The sequence below is a fragment of the Nycticebus coucang genome, chromosome 5 (genome assembly GCF_027406575.1).
Source record: "Nycticebus coucang isolate mNycCou1 chromosome 5, mNycCou1.pri, whole genome shotgun sequence".
NCBI lineage: Eukaryota > Metazoa > Chordata > Mammalia > Primates > Lorisidae > Nycticebus > Nycticebus coucang.
The window spans coordinates 5,057,183-5,078,108 of record NC_069784.1 but is presented as its reverse complement, the minus strand read 5'-3'; the positions used below and the strand labels follow the sequence as shown (position 1 = coordinate 5,078,108).

Genomic DNA, 20,926 nt, shown 5'->3' with positions numbered 1-20,926 from the left:
AACAATATAGATCTTCTTGACTCTGCAGTTCCCTAAAGCCATGTATTTAACGCTGATCAAAGCATTAATCATAACTCTGCAACATCCACTGTGCTGCCTATGAACACTGGCTTCTAATGGCTCTCAGATGTTGCTAGTGGACTTTGTTAATGACCACAAACACAAGTCTTACCCAGAGAATGCATGAAAATGTGAACAATTATTCATATTATGGTCATGTTAAAATTTGTTTGTAATTTTACAGCATTACTTTATAGAAGTTATAGCATTAACATAGAACAACACATCTCCCAAACATGTCCTCTCTGGAACAATCTAGACTTTAATCACTGCATCCCTGGAATGTGACCCTTTAATGTTGATCATAGCCCTAGTCACACATGGTTACCAGTAGTGAGGACAGACCAGCTGCCCTGAGCAGATCAAGAAGAGCAGTCCTATTTGCACAAGCTGTGTCCACTGCTCATTGCATATGGCTTAAGACCAAGCCAGAACAAGGTGTCACCAAGTTGGTTAAAGGCAAGAAAGCATATCCTTCACTCAAGATGGCCCACTGGCTTTGTGTGCTACAGTCTAAAAAGCCCTGGGGAGGACAAGTATGGTCACAACAAGCAGTATCTGATACAGCACAGCTTGCAGAGGGATGGTGTGACCTTCCCAGGTGCCAGAAGCAGGATGGGGGTTGGGGACCTGTCCACTGCCACCCATGTCTTCTTTCGGTGCTTCCCAGCAGAGGCCATTCCTCAGTCTGACCACAGACAGCAGAGAACCCACATGGAGGCTCACACAGGCAGCCTGGTGGTGGACAGCAGTAGCCCAGAGCTCTGGACTCATCCTATGTCCAGTATTAATGAAAATCACCTTCAAACCAGCTGCTGTAGCTATGGCAGGCAGCTAAAACTCCAAGAGTAACCTCATATGCTGGCAAGAGGACAAGGAAAAGAGGACCTTGCCTGTGGCTCAGTGAGTAGGGCACCAGCCCCATATACCGAGGGTAGCAGGTTCAAACCCAGCCCCGGATGAACTGCAACCAAAAAATAGCTGGGCAGGCGCCTGTAGTCCCAGCTGCTCAGGAGGCTGAGGCAGGAGAATCGCGGAAGCCCAAGAGCTAGAGGTTGCTGTGAGTCCTGTGACATCATGGCACTCTACTGAAGGCGGTAAAGTGAGACTCTGTCTCTAGGAAAAAAAAAAAGAGGACCTTGCAAGACAAAGTGAGAGGAATATAAACGGAGAGAGTGAAGAAGAGGATCCCTGATTCTGTGCATGAACCCATACAAGTTCTGTGGTCAGCCCTGAATCGAGTAGGTGCAGGACAGATACAAAGCAACACAGCAACAGGTCTCTGGTTGAACTACAATGTTAACTACTGCACAAGTCCCCAAATAATCCCGGAGCAGCATAGGAAAGACTTTAAAAACGGAACTGAGGCTGAACCAGTACTCATAGAGGGTGAGAACGAACTTGTGACTTGAACCAAACTTAACTGACTGCCTCCTAGAATTTAAAAAAAAAAAAAGCACTCCCCAAAAGCATTTAACAAGACCCAGAATCTATGCAACACAATTTTTTTGTTGTTGTTGGGGATTCATTGAGGGTACAATAAGCCAGGTTACACTGATTTATGCAACACAATCTTCAAAACATCAGGACAAAATCCACAATACAAAAGAAGTGGAAAAATGTGACCAAATTTCAAAGGAAAAAAATTTTTTAATCAACAGCTGTCAACTTCATCTTAGAAGTCTAAGATGTTGTTAAACAATTATCAAAGATCTTAAAGCAATTATCATAACTAGGCAGTACTGAACAATTCTGTCTTAAATACCGTTATGGGGGGCATATATAATGGTGGTTCCATAAAATCATAATGCTGTTTTACTATACCTATTCTGTGTCTAAATACATAGACTTGCCTTAAATATTCAGAAACATACTTTACAGATTTATAATGTAGGAGCAATAGGCTATACTGTATAGCATGGGTGTGTAGGCCTTACCAGCTAACTATGTTTGAGTACACTATGTTTGCACAATGACAAAATCACCTATCACTGCATTACTAAGAGCATTTCCTCGTGGTTAAGTGCTGCACAACTGTATGTTATCTTGTAAAAAAGCTTCTTGTATTTATTTAGCAGAATGCACACATAAAAAATGCCCATACTAGAGTGGTTTGTAATGGGAAAAGCTGCAAAACAGAGGGAATAAATTGTCACGTGCACACAAAAATACTACCAGTATAGAGCAGTGAAAATAAAGGCACTACAGCTACATGCTTCTACTTGTAACTACCTATGATGAGTTTAGCGCCATAGTGTTGAGTGAACCATAAATATAACAATGAACTACCCACGCCAACGGTTTATCAACTTCAACATGTACATAAACTAACATTTCAAAAAGCGAATACAGCCCCCAAAGAGAAGAGTGTTATCGCTGGGAGAAGGCAATGGGACAGGCTCAGGAAAGACACTGTCATCTTAGTTCTAAAATTCCCAGTTAGTTCCCATGTGAGTGTTCCTTACTCATGCGTTAGACCTACTTAAGCATCAAAAACAATAGTCTCCTACACAACATCCCATGTATGTGAAGTAAGAGTTCTCTATCTTTAGCAAAAAAACGTCTCCAAACACTGGCCCAGCTCGGCCCACCCCCTTCCCTAACCTACACCGCGCCACCGGCCTCTCACGTCCCAGAACTGACGCAGCCACTTCCGCCGCCGCCTCTCCGGCCCCGCCAACTGCGGCGGACGTGCTTTCCTCCTGGGTCCTCCCGCCGGCAGGGGGCTCTCCGCGGCGTCCAGTGCCACGAAGACCTCCCGCCTGGGCTGTCCCGACGGCGCCTGTTAGTTTGGCCCTAGGGAAAAAAATGCTTATGATCCCTTTCAGCTAGGAAACAGAACCACAGGCATCTGGGTCGGGACGAAGGTGTCCAGACGCAGCCGCGGCCCAGCGCCCGCATGATCGCGCCCGGACGCGGCGGCGGGCGGCAGTCAGGCGCGGTGCGGGCAGCCCCGCGGCGCCCGAAGTCCCCAGCCCGCTTCCTCCTGCGAAGACGTAGCTGCGGGTGGCTGTGGTGCTGGCGTCCAAGATGTCGACCAAGAATTTCCGAGTCAGTGACGGAGACTGGATTTGCCCTGACAAGAAGTGAGTCCCCGAGGGGCCCCAGATTGAGCCGGGGCGACTTGGTGGGGCTTTCCGTCGCCGGCGCGGCCTATTCCGTTACGGGGGGCTCCTCGTGCCGACGCCGGCCGGAGGAGGCGAACCGCCGGCGCCGGGCGGGACGGAGGCTGCGGGTCTCGCCGCGGGAGGGTCTCTCGGGCAGCCTTTGTTTCCGCGGTGTCGCCGGCGTCTCCCCGCCGTCCGGGCGTGCAATGCGGCCGCCGTCCGCCCCCGCCCCGCCCCCACCGCGCCGGCGGGTCTGGGCGCCGAGGACGTCCCCGGGTCGGGCCGCTCGGGGGACCCCCACGTGACTCTGCGGAACTTTAGTCCCGGTCTCGGAAAGCGGCGCCTTCCCGCACCCGCCCCTTAGCTCGCCTTGTTGTATATTTTTGGTCAAACTTTCCTAGCGTGCTATTTTTCCTTTTCCCCAAGCCTTAGCGCTTTTTGGTCGGGAAGTCCCGACTTGTTTAAATTCCCCCCGTGAACTGGGCTTTCGGCCACCTCGGGGCGGAAGGGGGAGGCCTGCGGCCGAGTCGCGCGCGTGCTGCTGGCCCTGCTTTTTGACGTTGTTGCCGAAGCCAGGGTGCCCCGTGCAATTGTTCGGCCTCACCGAAGGGAGCGCACATGCGTGTAGCTATTTGGAAATACGTGGAAAAACAGGCTTGCTTGCTTGCTTTTTTTTTTTTTTTTTAATGTTCGTATCTAAGGTAGTCACAGATTAAGAGTTTGTTATAGTAAAGAGCACAAATTTTGGAGCATACCCGGGTTCACTTTCAGTTCTGTGACTTGTAGACCACGTAACTAAGTAGGTTTATAACTTGGCTGAAAATAGGAATAAAATTGCTCCCTTAAAATGAGTACGTGAAATAACATGGATGGTGAGTGTAGAGCTTGAAATGCGTTAAGTACTTCTGGATTGGTACCTGTTGGTGGTATTTTAACATTGAGATGATCTGAAGGAACTCGGATCTAACGCATTGAAGAGAACAAAAGTTATGTGTCAATACAACGATAGTATTGCTCAGCGTAGTGAGACCCTGCTGAAACCCTCAGAAGGTTTAAAACAATAGCTTCGGACTTTCATGCTGTTGATCACATGTAGAATAACGTTCTTCTGTCTGTCCCCATAATTGCAATCGGACTCTAGGAGAGTGCATTTCAACTCGTTTATTAGAATAGCTTGTTGGCTCTACAATATGTATAAAACCAGGAGACAGCAGTGCTTTAAGATTGTGAGGAAACTTGTTTTCAGGAGGAAAAAAATAACCTACAAATCATTTGGAGTGTTTCTCTTACTGTCATCCCATTGTTGACATCTATATTTCATACTAATGTAATGTCTTAAAACTCGGGTTTTCAAATTTCAAGCTTTACATGTTATTCAGAGCGTTTAAAAATGCTTTAACTGCGCGTGTACTACTAAGATCATATGAGTAAACCTCTGTCGTTTAGTTTTGTGTGAGTATAAGCATAAGGTGATAAGATAATGTACTGTTCTATGTTTTGAAGTTTTGGCTGTTGTGTCACTTTTCAGCTAAGTGTCAGATGTTTGATAAATACTCCATAAAACTCAGTATTATTGGACTTTGTTAATATTTTTAATCAGTACCATCCCATCTACTATCTGTAAAAAGGGCATTTCATTAATTTTTTCCCCATTAGTTCACTTTAGGGTTTCATAATTCTTGGAATACACTTTTCTTATAATATCAAATTTATGTATATTTCTACTTTTTATACTGAGAGTTGCTTTGGAGTTTTTTTAAACTCCTTGATGTCTTGTCAATAATTATAAAAGTAGAGTCAAATCTTGCATTAATTTTGCAAGGGGTTTTCTTTATAATTAATGATATGTGTTAATTTTTTTTTCTACTAGATTGTGAGGAGTTTTTGTAGTTACTGTTGACATTAACATGACTAAAATGAATCAGAAGTTCTGGATTCCAGATACATGATCAGAATACATTAAGATACTTCTATAAATGCTTCTCAATTCATTTTCAGATGTGGAAATGTAAACTTTGCTAGAAGAACTAGCTGTAATCGATGTGGTCGGGGTAAGTAAGGGAGATTCTGTTAATATTTTATATGCAGTTCTTTTTTTTTTATTTCTTCCAATTCATGTTGCGCTATTTTTATATTTTCAGAGAAAACAACGGAGGCCAAGATGATGAAAGCTGGGGGCACTGAAATAGGAAAGACACTTGCAGAAAAGAGCCGAGGCCTTTTTAGTGCTAATGACTGGCAGTGTAAGACGTATGTGTTTGAAATACTGTCTACTCTTTTTCCTTAGTAATATATCTGACCACTGCTGGATATGTCATAAACTTAATTTTATGAATCTTCATTAATCACATTGATAAGCCAGGGTAAATTATTCAGTATCTCATATTTAAGAGTTGTATATAAAGAAATTTTAAAATTTTTGCTGTATTTCTAATGGTAACAGTTGTTACTATAATGGATAACAAAAAGTGTTTTCTATCATTGAAAAATCTCCCAAATTTTTCACCTTTTATTATTAATGTGAAATACACCACAAAATTCATTTTGCCTGTTTACAAAGAAATGTTAGGACAGTAAGTTGCACACCATAAATAATTATTCCTAATTAGACAGATTTCTTAATATTTTTTTTCAAGTTTAGATTTAATTCTGTATTGATTTTTTTTTTTCCCCATCTTTTTTCTGTGTGGGTGAATCATATACATGTGAAAGGGTTAAATCACAAAACAATCTTGTGTAAATTTCTGATCCTATAGATACTAAATTTGTTCTGGAAAATTTTCCAGCAACAATTAAGTCACTAGATTTGGTATTCTGTGAAATTCAGTGCTTCCCTAAAAACAAACAAAAGAAAACGTTACTCTTCTTTGAGGTAAATTCAAAGAGTGAGAAATTAGTGGAAACTTTAAAGTGACACCCCCCTCCCCCACCTTTTTTTTTATTCTGGTAAGGCCTCAGAATCTCAATTCAGATTGAATATCCCTTAAATGAAGTGCTTGGAACCTGAACTGATTGGGATTTTAGGTATATTCAGAATTTTGTTCAGCATTCCTAATCCAAAAATCTGTCATGCTCTAGTGAGCATTTGCTTTCAGTGTTATGTTAGTGGTCAAAAAATTTTGGAAGATCTCAGATTTACCAAAGCACGTCATAGTATAGGGACTTGCTTCTCTGCTTAATCGTTTAGTCTGTTGGAACCCACGTTCTAACTTTAGATCAGTGTATATTTTCTTCATTTACATTACTACTTAGTAAACATGTATTTTTCTAGTTCTGTGTTATAGCCTACTAATTTGACATTTTTCATTTAAAAGTTGCAGTAATGTGAATTGGGCCAGAAGATCAGAGTGTAACATGTGTAATACTCCAAAGTATGCTAAATTAGAAGAAAGAACCGGTAAGATAAAACCACATTTTAACTAAATGATTAAGAATTAAAAATTGAATTGATCATAACAATGCAGCAATAATCTAATCGAGGATTCTGTCTATTCTGTTCTTAATGCTTATTAGAATTTTTTTCTCTTACATCTTTCATTTCATGATTTCACAATTTATAAGGTTCATTATTAATGATCTCTGTTCTAACATGTAGGAATGTTAGGATACTTTTAGAAATGCTTTCCTTCATCCCTTCTCTCCTACTAGTTTAAATGTTTGTTATTAGTAATGATGTAGTAATTTATTTTTCTCCTTTCAGTATCCTTATATGGCAGAAAAGGCAAAGGTGTACCTTTTAAAGTACTTGTCTAAAGCTCAGACAGTAATTCTCAAACTTGGCTATGCGTTAGAATCATGTGAGAAACTCGATAATATAAATTCCACATCACAGAACTGTTCTTTGGGTCCCAAAAATCTATAGGTTATTTGGATGGTGTTTGGTAATCATTGACCTGATTAATAGCTTACCATTGGCTTTGTGTGTTGTCGGTGGTGAAATGAGAGTATTTACCTAATGCAGTCTGATTTTCCTGATATTAGCAGTTAGCCCAACTACATTATCTGTGTATTTCAACTGTTTTTATCACTCAGCTACTCATACATCAAATGATAGAAGTATTTTTTCTATGTATAGTCACCCTTTCAGACCTAGACTTGGTAAACTATTCCCTGCTTTCTTTAATTTACATTCTCACATATGAGAATATTATAATTTAATGGCCTAGATTTTCATTTTCTTACTCTACTTTTCTTATTTTTTCCTTTTTCAACCTTCAAATTCCACCTCTTGTTCAAGGAGAGAGTGATTTTTTGCCTTTATGCTAATTGTGTAGATTGAGGCCTTCTGACAACAGTCTCCCTTTTTTTCCCTTCCATCCCAAGCCCTTTGATTATTCTGTCTTCTTGGTAAGTTGCTTTTTTAATTGTTTATTCCATCTCCTTGGTAGGTCACTTTTCTTCATGGCCACTGAATGTTGCTATTCCTCTAGGCCCTCTTTTTTTGTTTTCTAGGTATTTTCTTGGCATGCAATGATAGTCAAAATTTATGTGTCCAGCTCAGACTACTTCTTTGACCCATATATCCAGCTGCCTGTTCAACATTGCCATGTAAATGTCAAACTATTACATCCAAACTGAATTTGTGATCCCCCACCCCCACCCCGCGGGATCTGGCCCTCTTCCAGTGATCTCTTTCTCATGATTAGTACCACTTACCATACACTTATTACATAAGGCAGAAGTCTAGATGCCCTTCTTAGCCTAGATAACTCCTTCTTCATCTCCTACCTCCCAAAATGGTCTTTTCCATCATCGCTCTAGGCAGAGATGTCATTATGTGTTATGGGCAAATAGCTAGTCTCTGCATATTCTGCCCAGTTGCAGCCAGAGTTTTTTTGTTTTGTTCAATACAAAACAAAATTAAACAATTAAACAAATTAAATCAATAACTCCTTTGTTTAAAACTGTTCTGGTTGTTTTTAGGATAAAGTCTGAAATCTCTGAGTAGTTTTAAAAGCTACAATCTGGAAAGGCTTTCTTTCTCTTTGCATTCTCCTCGACCCATTTAATGACTACTACTATCTAAAGTTTCACTGTAGGAATAGCATTGGTCTACCAAAGTAACCTTACTTCTTTTATTCATTATCGTCTTTCTGACATTCTGGTGTCTTGAAACTTACCCACCCTCCTGCCTATAAGTATTTCTCTTTGCTGGTAACAGTTGAAGGTGTGAAACAACCTATTCTGTTATTCTCCAGTTTCTCTTCACTATTTGGAATAAAGCAGTGTAAGATTCCAGGAAACATTTCCTAAGCATAATAACATAGTATGTGAATAAAAAAAAAACCTAATTGTCTTTGAAAGATTACTGACTCCTGCATGATTCCATCAAATTACTGTTGAGTAATTTACTTAATTTTTGGCTTTGAGGTTATTTCTATTTTTATTTTATCTTTTTTTTTTTTAATCCATGAACAATAACAGCATAGAAACGTTGTGAATAAATTCTCAGGATTTGAATTAATTGTGCATAGCATAGAACCAAAATTTTCAGTTTAGTGTATTAGTTCTTGCTTTGAAGTATAGTATGTTTATGCCCTATTCTTTCTTCATTTCCACTTTCAACAGCCCTAATCCAAGCACTTATTTTAAACCTTTAGTTTTTTTTTTTTTACATTATACTGTGAGACAATTTTAAAAACATTATCATTCAAGACTTCCACTAAAAACCTACAGAGATTTCTTGGTTACTTCGTAAAGCCTGCTAGCGAAACTCAAGATTCTTTGGTGACAGAATTGTAGTGTTTTATGTATTCATTCATTAAATAAATATTTATAGACCACAGCAAGGTGCTGAGGATACCCGGGTGAGCAGAACAATATAGAGTTGAAGATGAATAAAGTTCTCTTTGAGAAAGCTATGCTTAAGCTGAGAAGTGAAAGATAAGTTTCAAGCCAGAGCAAACAGCTTTTGTGAAGGTTCTGAGACTTGTCAGAATTTAGCATGTTGGATAAACTCCTCCTTAGCTCCAGAAAATACTTGAGAAACAGGCAAAGGCCGTGTAAATCATGGTAAGGAGTTTGTTTTTTTATTCTTAATAGAATGGGAAGTTTCTGGAGGCAATTTTAAAGGGAGTAACACAGTCTGATTTCTTTAAACACTTCACTTGTCTGTGAGTAGAATTGGGAGGAGGTGGCAAGAGCAGAAGCAAGAAAAGCCGTTTTTATGGTATCAGCTGCCGCGCTTCAGACCAGTCCTCTAGCTTAACATTACATGGTTGGGAGCGACTGTGCTTCCCATGTATAGAAAACAAGTTCTTGAGCTGGTATGTGATCTCCATGGCCTGCATGAGAGAGAAAGAAAATAGCTTTGTGTTTACTGTGGTTTTTCACTTTAAAACACATTTACTTACATACCTTTGCAACATTACCTATGTGAGTTAATAGTTCACTTTCTAATCTTGCTATAATTTATTTTTTAGCTCTCTTTATATTTATCATAATCATATTATTAAATGTGAACAGAGAACCCTACAAAAAGCCTGAATCTTTATTTTAATAAGTTTACATGCTTCCACATTACCTCTTTTTATAAAATGTAAATAGTATAATTTAATAAGACAGGTTTCAACATTAGTGGCCTAGAGAAAACCATGCTGTTTTCATTCAGTCTGTTTGGTTTACTTTTTCTTGTATAAGTTATTTCCCATCTAGATCCCATGGATTTTGTTTATAAGTTTTATTTTTCACCTGCTGTAAGTATTTTGAAGTTTTTACTTGGTACAAAGTATAATGAAGAAAAGAGAGGATGTTATGTTAGTGTGGCGTTTTTTTCCTCCAGAAAGTGAAATTTTAAAGTGATTTTTTTTAATGTCTAAGATTAGCATATTTAAAATCACTAGGCTCAATTAAAAAATAGATATACTTTTCATATGTGTAAATCTATTTAACATTTTGCTGACTCTTAAGGTCCATAAGTCTAAGAATCACTAGCTTTATGTACTGGTACTGTTCTGGAATATATGTTATTCTGATCACATACCTTTTTAATTTATTAGTAGGAGACTACTCAAAAATCTCTCACCTTATTTTTTCTAAAAGTAGCTCACTTACTTTCTTATTCCAGGCTCTCTCTTCAGCTTCCTTCAAATAATTTGCCAATCATGTTGTAAATAATGTGTAATAGTTGTGACATCAGAGAACAATGATTTCCTAATCTTGACTACTTTTTAATTTGAAAGTTTATTGGCTCTTTCATAAAACCTGAGCGACTTTGAATTATGTATTTAAAAATTAATTGCATTGGCCCGGTGCCTGTAGCTCAGCAGCTAGGGCACCAGCCACGTACACCAGAGCTAGGGGGTTCAAATCCAGCCTGGGCCTGCCAAACAGTAATAACAACTGCAACCAAAAAATAGCCAGGCATCGTGGCGAGCACCTGTAGTCCCAGCTACTCGGGAGGCTGAGGCAAGAGAATTGCTTAGCCCAAGAGTTTGAGGTTGCTGTGAGCTGAGGCGCCACAACACTCTACCCAGGGCCATATAGTGAGACTGTCTCAAATAAATAAATAATTGCATTAACTATAACCAATTAAATCAAGGCCAGAAAGGTGGCCTTTATTATGTCATTACATTTGCCTATGTAATTAGGAACTTTCCAGTACTTTAGTTCAGTTAACATTTAAGTGAATCAGATTTCAGACTATCTGTAATTGTTAAATAGTGAAATTTGATTCTCGGTTCTTACTGAACCCACTCCTCTCCGAAGAACTATATTAAACTATACAGCTATAGAACATCCTTTTAAAACTTTATTGCAGAGATTTGAGGATACATTTTCCACTGGTATATTCCATGAATAGCCTAAGCAAAACAGGACATTTTGAAAACGAGAAGAGTTTACAATTACAGCCCTATAACTTTCCAAGTAAGGTATCTGACTTTGTTCTCTTTGGTGATTTTTAATAAGCTCCCTTGAAGATTAGTAATGTATTAGATGGATAGACAACTGTTGTTTCTTTTTGTATAGAGGTAATTAGGGCATAATGTATTACTGACGAGGACTGTGGTAGGATAACAGTTTTTATGTCCTCTTTTAGGATATGGTGGTGGTTTTAATGAAAGAGAAAATGTTGAATATATAGAAAGAGAAGAATCTGATGGTGAATATGATGAGGTAAGCTATATATTAGTGTTTAGATAGAATACAAATTAGAAAAACATGCTAGAAAATATCTTACATGCAAAGGAACATTTTTAACTATATCTTAATTTTGTAGGTACAGTTGGAGTCTTTTATGACAATTTATCATTTTGTAGGAAATCATAACTGACTTAAAATATTTGAAAATTCTTTTAGAGAATGTTTTAATTTTAGTACATTTTCAGCTGACATATTATTTTGAAACTTTTTCTCTAGTTTGGACGTAAAAAGAAAAAGTACAGAGGGAAGGCAGTTGGTCCTGCATCTATATTGAAAGAAGTTGAAGATAAAGAATCAGAGGGAGAAGACGAGGATGAGGATGAAGATCTTTCTAAATATAAATTAGATGAGGTATATGCACTTTCCTGTCTTACTTCAACTACATCATGGCAGTGCTTTTGACAGGCTTGTTTCCTTGGTGAAGATAGATTTCTGTGTTTTCATTTGTTCTCACAAAGGTTTTGAGCTTCCGTACTGCCAAGCACTATTTTCTTCTGGAGATACAATAGTGACCAAAGCAGAGCCACCCTTATAAATTCTAAAGGAGGAGAGATAAAAAACTAAACAAAGTAGTTTGAATAGAAATAATGTTATGAAGGCACATGATGTGATAACCAATAATTCAAAGAGCTGCTTTGATTTCAGCGGATAGAAAATTTTCTGAGAAGGTGAAAGTGGAGCTGAAACTTGAATGATATGAAGGAGCCAGCGGTAAGACCTAGGATGAGAGCACATTTAGACAGAACAGCAAATACAGTTTGCCAAGTAGGAAACAAAGCCAGCAACCTTTAAAAATTATACATAGGTTAATGTGGTTAGGACAGAAGGTGGAATGAGATGGGGACAGCACCCATTTCAGTGCTGGTGATACTTGTTCGTAGGGGACATAAGTTTTATGGTCTGACTGTAGAACAAGATTAACGATACTCTGAAGTCTTAACATGAGAAACCCTGTAATACAACTAAAGAAATTAGGCTCGGCGCCTGTGGCTCAAGCGGCTAAGGCGCCAGCCACGTACACCTGAGCTGGCGGGTTCGAATCCAGCCCAGGCCCACCAAACAACAATGACGGCTGCAACCAAAAAATAGCCGGGCCTTGTGGCGGGCGCCTGTAGTCCCAGCTACTTGGGAGGTGGAGACAGGAGACTCGCTTGAGCCCAGGAGTTTGAGGTTGTTGTGAGCTATGATGCCACAGCACTACCCAGGGCAACAGCTTGAGGCTCTGTCTCAAAAAAAAAAAAAAAAAGAAAGAAATTAATGTGGGGCCATTTTTTAAGTTTTCATGCAACAGATAATATGACCTGTGTCTCAGGATATTGACTGTCACTAGATTTTAGGCAGAATGGATTTCTAGACTTTTAAGAGATGAGCTAAGAGGTTATTATAATGTGTGTATACTAGAGGAAAAAAGGAGCAAAGTTTATAAGTGGTGGATTCAACTACTTTTAAGGAGGTAAAATTGAAAACTCTTGACAACTAATTTGGTGTAACGCCTCGTGTGTGAGAGGAAAAAGAGTGTGACTTACAGGTTTATGTCTAAAATATCTGAGATAGTACCAAAGTCTGTTTAGCAGAGATGAATTTAGTAGTCGAAATTCAGAATTGGGAATGCATTTGATAACTTTATCTTTTCTAGTAGGTAACTTTAATATCTAAATATAATTGAATTTTTGTTAGGATGAGGATGAAGATGATGCTGATCTCTCAAAATATAATCTTGATGCCAGTGAAGAAGAAGATAGTCATAAAAAGAAATCTAATAGGCGAAGTCGTTCAAAGTCTCGATCTTCACATTCACAATCTTCATCACGCTCATCCTCCCCCTCAAGTTCAAGGTCTAGGTCCAGGTAAACGGGTACAGGTCAAGGGTAACAACAGTCAAAATGTCAGTATCTAACTTCTTTATTTATAAATTTTACTTCTCTTGACTAAATAAGTTTTTATTTTGAAGGTTTAATTGAAGTCACCTTTTAAAAGATTTTTTTTAATTTTAATGCCATGCAGTTATTGTTGTTTTCAGAAAAGCAAAATATTAACATAAACTTCCTTAGCGTGTTTTGGCATCATGCTCTTTATTAAAATGCAATCAAATCATTCCATACAGAGATATTTATCTAAATAGCTTACATTCAAGAATTTTTAAACAAATGGAGATTTATGTTTTTATTTTAGATGTTGAAGGCTAGTATAAAAATTTTCTTGGCATTCATCAGATTACTATTACACAGTGTTTCAATAATTTATTTTGGTATTAATATTCTCTTGAAAAATTATCCAAATGATAGCATGGACAATGAATTTTAACCGTATTTAGGGATAAAATATTAGCTAGTGATTTTTTGTTAATTGAGCACTATAAATCCTGGTAGCTTAAAGAATGCTTATAAACAATTTTAAGATTAAAAATCTTATCTTCTGTAGGTTAAGAGATGTTAAAGATGTAAATTAGATTAACGGATTTTATTTCATTTTTGATTTTTAGAATTCAAAAGGACCATAGCTCTCCTTATGTCTGTTTTTCAACAATTACATAAACCAATGATAAAATTATTATATATTCTTTCTTTAATTCTCTAAGCTTTGAGTACACAGAAAAACATAGGGATCAAGTATACACATGCCTAACAATTTGTACAATTGATTTAATCAACCTGGGAAGTGATAGTTGATTACTCTTTAAAATTGCAATTTGGGGTATTAAAAAAATTTTAATTTAAAATACTTTGTTTTGAAAATAACATATATACTTACATTTGTATATGAAATAAACTTTAATACATATCTTTCTTTCAGTGTTCATATCACAAAGCTCATTAAGTGGTCCTGGAAAAAAAAAATCCTTCCATGTTGTTCCAGGTCCCGTACAAGAAGTTCTTCCAGTTCGCAGTCAAGATCTCGTTCCAGTTCCAGAGAACGTTCGAGATCTCGTGGGTCGAAATCAAGGTGAATGAGGTAGCATCTCTCTGTAAAGCAGAGAGAAAAAATATTTAGAGGCTGCAGAAGGTGTTGCTGCTTTTTTCTCCCTTATTTTGCTTCTACTTGTTGATTTTATTTTAGCATTAAAAAACTAATGCATTTGCCTTGGCTTAATTTTCTCACCATGAAATGTTTTCATTGCCAGCAGTGTGCCAAGACATTCCCATGATTGAATTAAGGTGGCTATTTTGCATTACAGAGGGTTATGTGGTATTAAGATGTGATGAATAGGAAGAGGAAGCCACATCTCCAGTGTGTTATGTTGCAGTAGTTTAAATAAAATTAGATGTGCAAATAAAAAGTTAAATTTACTACATTAATAAGAGGAAAACCCTGTCTCAAAGCAGGTTTTGGTTTGCCTGGTAGTTTTAATATTTATGGTAACAAATTTGCCATTTATATCAGATAAAGTTTCTAGGTAGTGTTTCATATTTTCGTCCAGTTTTGCACAGAGTATCATAAATAGTATCTGTAGAAAAACCACCCCTCTTAAAACTAAATCAAAGAATATGATTGGTTAGATTAGGTGTGGAACATGGTCCTTAGTAACAAACATTGTTATAAACTTCCAGTTTTCACATTTAGTCAGACCTGTGGAGGGAATTGTAATTTATAAAGATGACTCTTGCAGAATTTTTTGCAGTTAGTGAAAATATGCTGCCTTTGTTTTTAAGTTAATTTATGATGTAAGGGCCTCTAACAACTAGAATTCCACTTTTGTGGAAATTCACACTAAAAGCTTCATTTTGGTTCTTTTGGTAGTAATTACTGGTTGATTTGAGCCAAATCTAACATTAGAGTGTAACTGTAATATAATCATATTAAGGAGGAAAGAATGATGCATACTTGTATTATGCCAATACAAAATAGAGAGTAAATGTGTTTAGTATCATTATTATTATTATTTAGTGTCAGTATGTTAGTCCTTTTTTAAGTTCTGGTATTCCCTTTGGAAACCACTAATTCAGGATTTTACAAAACAGCCTTCATATTCTTCCCACACATTTTTCATTGCTTATAACTTTCCAAAGAATTCTCCTTTTGGGCTTTCTGGTTTTATTTTAAACCCAAAGGTGAATTTTTTGGGAAGTTTGAGCTAAATTCCGTCAAATAAAATATATAGATGAAGAAAAAAATTGCATTTAAACATTTGCACGTTTCCTTCTACCTGAAGCATGTGAATGTCAACACTTCATACTTCATGAATAATGGTTCTGCTTAAGAATAAGTGTTGTAAATATAAATTGTTTTAAATTTACTCATTTTATCATTTTATTTTACTTTGTATATTTAGCAGTTTAATATAGTAACTGGTTGGGGTTTTGTTTTTTTGTTTTTTTTTTTGTTTGTTTGTTTGTTTCTGCCCCATATCTCTGGGTTTTTGTAACAGCTTAACTAGTGAGTTATTTGCATAATTCCACAAGGAATTACCTTAATTTTCCTCAGGAAGTTGTACATAAGATACATAATTTTCCCCAAATGAAAGGATAGATTTTCTAATCATAAAGTTACATAAAATCTATTGTTTTTACCATTTATGTATACTTTGAAAAGCCTTAAATTAAACTAAAAATACTTAAATTCTATTTTAATACAGTAAGCTGGCTTTTAATTACAAGTGATGAGCACTTATCTTACAATTTTAAAAAGTGAAATTAAAATAATTATATTTAAATAGAATATTTTCATGGTTGATCCAGAAGTCTTCTGTTGAGTAAGCAGTAAGTATTCCTTAAAACATTTCCATAGTTGCTTTAAATCCTATTTGTTTATTTTTGGGGCGGTCTGATAACTAAACATTCTTCCTCATTTCTTCTTTTAATGAAATGTTTGATTTGTTTCTCAATCAATGAAGATCCAGCTCCAGGTCCCACAGGGGCTCCTCTTCCCCACGAAAAAGATCTTACTCAAGTTCATCTTCTTCTCCTGAGAGGAACAGAAAGAGAAGTCGTTCTAGATCTTCTTCATCTGGTGATCGCAAAAAAAGACGAACAAGATCACGGTCACCCGAAAGGTTTGGGTTTCTGTAGAAATAAGAATGAGTGTTCTTAAGTGTATTTCATAGATATGCTGAACTTCCTAGTCAAGGGTTAGTTTTTCATTATCTCTTTTGTTCCCACTTTAAATTATACTTTTCAACTTTGAACTTTAAAAAATAAAACTTTGCTTAGGCTTTGTACTTTGATCAGATTGTTTACAATAATTACATATCAAATTATTCTTTGATCATTTTATTGTTTAAATTTTATTTCCATACATAATTATTATAGCCAACTCTCGGTTATTTCTGTCTTTTAAGATTGCAATTCAGAACATGTATGTAGAAGTAATTTATAGCTTGATTTTTATATTTGTACTATTTTAAATTTTATTAGAAATCATAGGACTCCTAGGGCATCTAATAACAAAATAAATTTCAGATCATTGGAAATCTGTCCTTATTTAAATAAATGTAAATGCATTTCTAAAGCAAATTATTTCATGCCCTTTATAAGAGAATTGTTCCTTGTAGCCAATACATTTTTCATATTGCAGTCCAAATCTTTTTTTTGTTTGTTTGTTTGTTTGTTTTTTTGAGAAAGACCTTTGCTATCTGCATTGACATTTTTAAAATTTGAACAGTGAGGTTGTCATCTGTTGGCATTTCCTGCAACAGGCTAATTAGTCACTTTCATTCACTTTCTTGGTTCTTAATGTTTAGTATAGTCATTTGAAAAGCTTTATTTGTAATCTTTGCAAATCTTCCATAGCCTAGTAGCTTGTGAAAATAAAGATTATGTAAAGTCTGATTGATAATTGTTTGGTTCAGTGGTAGGATTATCTCATGATTCCTACTTGTACAGAATGATTAGTTTTGCTTCTTCACATTTTGAAGTTTAGGTAGTAAGATTACACATAATTATCTGTTTCTGTGGATTTGCTTCTTTGTAAGAAAATTACTCTGCATTTGAGTGAAATTCATTCTGTTGCTCTCTGACCACTTCTGCAAATTTTTATCTTAGCCACATATAATCCCCCTAGTTTGTTGTCATCTAAACTTAATGAACATGTTCTCTATTCCATAAGCCAGGTGATTGGTGAAAACACTAAACAACCCTGAGCCCAGGGCCAACCCCTACGGAACACCACTACTTTACCCAGGTTGATATTGACTTATTCATATTAGCTGCATGAATATAACCCTATAACTAATTGTACAAGCATCTGTGTGACCTAGATTTCCAAAACTTAATTATTTATGAATATAATTTCACATACACAATCAGAAGCCTTGCTATTTTTGTCTTATGTATAGGTATATTACACTTTGTACAGTGTATCACAGAAATTGGTTTAGTCACACTTCCCTTATTTAGTTTATATGACTTTGTTGTGTATTATTGTAATTTTATACATTTTGGCAAGGCTTTTCTTCATTGTCTTAAATAATTGAGAGGTGGCTATATTTTGAAATGAGAAGATATTTTTAAATTGTAGAAATGTTTAAGTTATGTTTATACCATTAATGGGCTCACATCCAAAATCTAAATGCCAAACTTTATATGTATAAATTTGTATCTTAGTTCTTAATTACTCATTTTACCAGCATTAAGGTATTTAATTTTTTTATATGTTGACAATCTTTAAGAACGAATGCTGAAGTGCCGCTCTAGCTTACTAGGTCGCCTGCTTTTTCTATTGTGTCTTGCAGGCGCCACAGGTCATCTTCTGGATCATCCCATTCTGGTTCCCGTTCAAGTTCAAAAAAGAAATAATGTATTAAAATTTACATCAAAAAAAAATCCAGTACAGTGCATGAAGCATATTTTTAAAAAAGTTGGTGTCTTACTTGGTCAGAAGTGCTGAATCTGCCAGTAGAGGTGCATGCCTTCATTGCTTTTCAGAACAATACACCTGTGTTTATTTGTGAAGTTAAAAGTAAATAGCATTTTAAGCCATAATGTCTCAAAATAAATGCTCTATTTATCATTTATTATTTACAACCATTTGCTTCATCCATCAGCCATCTCAGCTATGACAGAGTACTTTGTTTCCTAATTTAAACTCTTTGTTTTTCTCATTTCCAAATATGTCCTGTCTATTGGCTAAGACAGGATAAACTTGTTGGAAACTGCCTGTTTTATGTTTTTATGTGATAAAAAAGAAGTCAACCTGTTTATGTCGTTAACATATGTCAATGTTACACTTAACATAAAAAACAGTGAACTGGAAACTTGTTTATTTTTAAATTCCCTGTGCTAAGGGTGCCTTAGAATCATTGTCTCCCTTTTATCTAGCTTTATTTTTTTGCACCGCCACATTTATTGCAAAAGAATCTTTTTATTTTCCTTTTTGACACATAATTTGGGGCAAGAAAGAAAGTCTAACATTTCATCTGTATTGATGGGGTTTCCTGTTAAGAGAAACATCTTATTTTAAAATGTATATCAGTATTTTAAGAAGCTTTAAAATCCAGTTGTGAAATGTGATAGGGTAGAAAAGGCTAAATCATAGTTAATGAGAAAATTTAAGAAAGCTTTTCAAGTATCTTTCTTTTCAGATGAAAGGACACCACAGACATTGTGAATTTAAGTGAACATTTGTCTCTACATGACTTAATACATATATAAACACTGCATAAAGTTTTCTTCCAAATAACAAATGAATGCTTATTTCTACATAATGTAAGGCAAAATCATTATTTTTTTCCTTTTCACTTGAAATAACTTATGGCTTAAAATGCTTTCAGAGTTTGTTTTATTTTTCAAAATTAAATTTTGGTCACTGAACTCCCATTTTGTTTTCTGGTTTAAAAATGAAAAAGGTTTCTTTTAACAGTATCTTCAGTGACAATACAAGGTAAGTATATTAAGGGAAATTGACAATTGTGCTTGTGGGCTTTTGTTATGGGGTATTGACCTTTGTTTTTTTTTTCCCCCTGAACATTGTCTTCTGCAGTTTAAATAAAAATTTAAACTTGTTTAAGGTATTTAGTAGACAGATCACACAATTATATTTGTTTTTTATTCTAAAGTGTTTTTCTCTTCAACTGATCTGAAAATGAAAGCAAGATATCTTATGTAGAAATATTTTGATAATATCCCCTGTTTTTTATGTCTTAATTTTCTTTGCTACGTTTACTGTAGGTTGCACAAGAACTTTTCCTCTCTTGTAATTGTGCCTCAGACTTTTTGAAAGTCCACCTTCTAAGTTGCTCAGATGGTCTTCTAGATTCTACATGTTACCATTGGTTTATTTTTGTGCTTTCTGTATTTAAAACTTTGGCTGTACTAAGCAAATGCAAGGTTATAAATTTAGCTAATAGTAGTTTACAGACAATTGAGATGATTATGATTTCATTTGGTTAAACTAAGCTGTACTAGTTCATTTCATAAGGAAATGATACTGTAGACAAATGTAAATAAAGCCTGTGAGTCAAGCATCAAGTGGTGTTTGTTAGAAATAAACTAGAGATTTTTAAGCTCTGATCTAATGTTCATTTTTAAGCTAATTACAGTTTTGTTACTTTTGATTGTTCATTTTTAAGCCCTTTATATTCACTTGCCTTTTATATATGAATGTTTGGTTTAAAACATTTCAAAGCCACTATCATTGCTGCCTTGGGGACTTGGAATTTTAATTTATGACTTTATTTAATGGAGAGCTCTTGAATTAGTTGAATACTACCTGCCAGAACATTATGTACATTATTCCATGTGGTAAAATAGTGAATCACGGTGTGTTTGCTACTTTACTCTTAAACTGTCACTCTGTGGCACTCAACAACTATCCATTTAACTGCTAAGTTTTCTTAAGTTTACATTTGGAATCTGTTCATCCAAACAATATTGAATGGTATCTGGGAAAGCTAGAGCAAGTTCTGACTATAATACCATGTCTAGGCACAATCACTAAGGTAAGTTATGGCGTTGTTTGCCATTGTATTTTCCCTTCTTGCTATCTGTTGTTCATAGCCAGTATTATAGATGCTGGTAAGGAGGTAGAGAATTTATCTACTCTGCCCTGTTTTTTGATGTCAACGTTAAATATTTCTTAAATAGAAATATGCTCACAGTTTTTATGATCTGGCAATTGTATTATTTCGTTTCTGGAAAATGAGATGGACAGTTTTAATTAAAAGACAATTCAAGATACAGAAAACAAGTGATTATCTAATACTTATAATCCTGTATGGGTATGTTAGTATATATCCTCTAATTTACAAAAAGGAGGGTTAAAGAACAAGGAAATTAAAAATTTGCCCCAGAAGTCACAGTAGTAGCCAAATGGGGACTCACATCAAGTGTGAAAGGAAATTTCAATATTAGGTCTGATTAAAGCCAAATAACCTCTTTTGAGATAATATGAAATCGTTAAGTCAAATGGTGAGGTGTTGTTTTCTTTTTTTCTTTTTTGTTTTGAGGCAGAGTCTCATATATCGCCTTCAGAGTGCTGTAGCGTCACAGCTCACAGCAACCTCCAACTATTGGGCTTAAGCTATTTTCTTGCCTCAGCCTCCCAAGTAGCTGGGACTATAGCTGCCCACCATAACACCTGGTTACTTTTTGTTGCAGTTGTCATCGTTTAGCTGGCCCAGGCTGGGTTTGAACCTGCTAACCTCAGTGTATGTAGCTGGCACCTTACCCACTGAGCTATGGGTG

General features: G+C 36.1%; 1 protein-coding gene across 2 annotated transcripts; it reads left to right on the top strand.

Annotated features, from left to right (window-relative positions):
* Positions 1-1,585: 1,585 nt before the first annotated feature.
* ZRANB2 (zinc finger RANBP2-type containing 2) lies at positions 1,586-19,753 on the top strand. 2 transcript variants are annotated; one of them, XM_053590918.1, is made up of 11 exons: positions 1,586-3,146; positions 5,166-5,218; positions 5,309-5,417; positions 6,482-6,564; positions 11,206-11,282; positions 11,526-11,660; positions 12,987-13,156; positions 14,166-14,252; positions 16,141-16,299; positions 17,352-17,426; positions 17,977-18,067. In XM_053590918.1, exons 1-10 carry the CDS (start codon positions 3,091-3,093, stop codon positions 17,383-17,385), a joined length of 963 nt encoding a protein of 320 aa, XP_053446893.1. In that variant the 5' UTR covers positions 1,586-3,090; the 3' UTR covers positions 17,386-17,426; positions 17,977-18,067. The 2 variants fall into 2 exon arrangements, with proteins under 2 accessions (XP_053446893.1, XP_053446892.1); XM_053590917.1 differs by lacking the exon at positions 17,352-17,426 and having other exon boundaries at positions 17,977-19,753.
* The last annotated feature ends 1,173 nt before the right edge of the window (positions 19,754-20,926 follow it).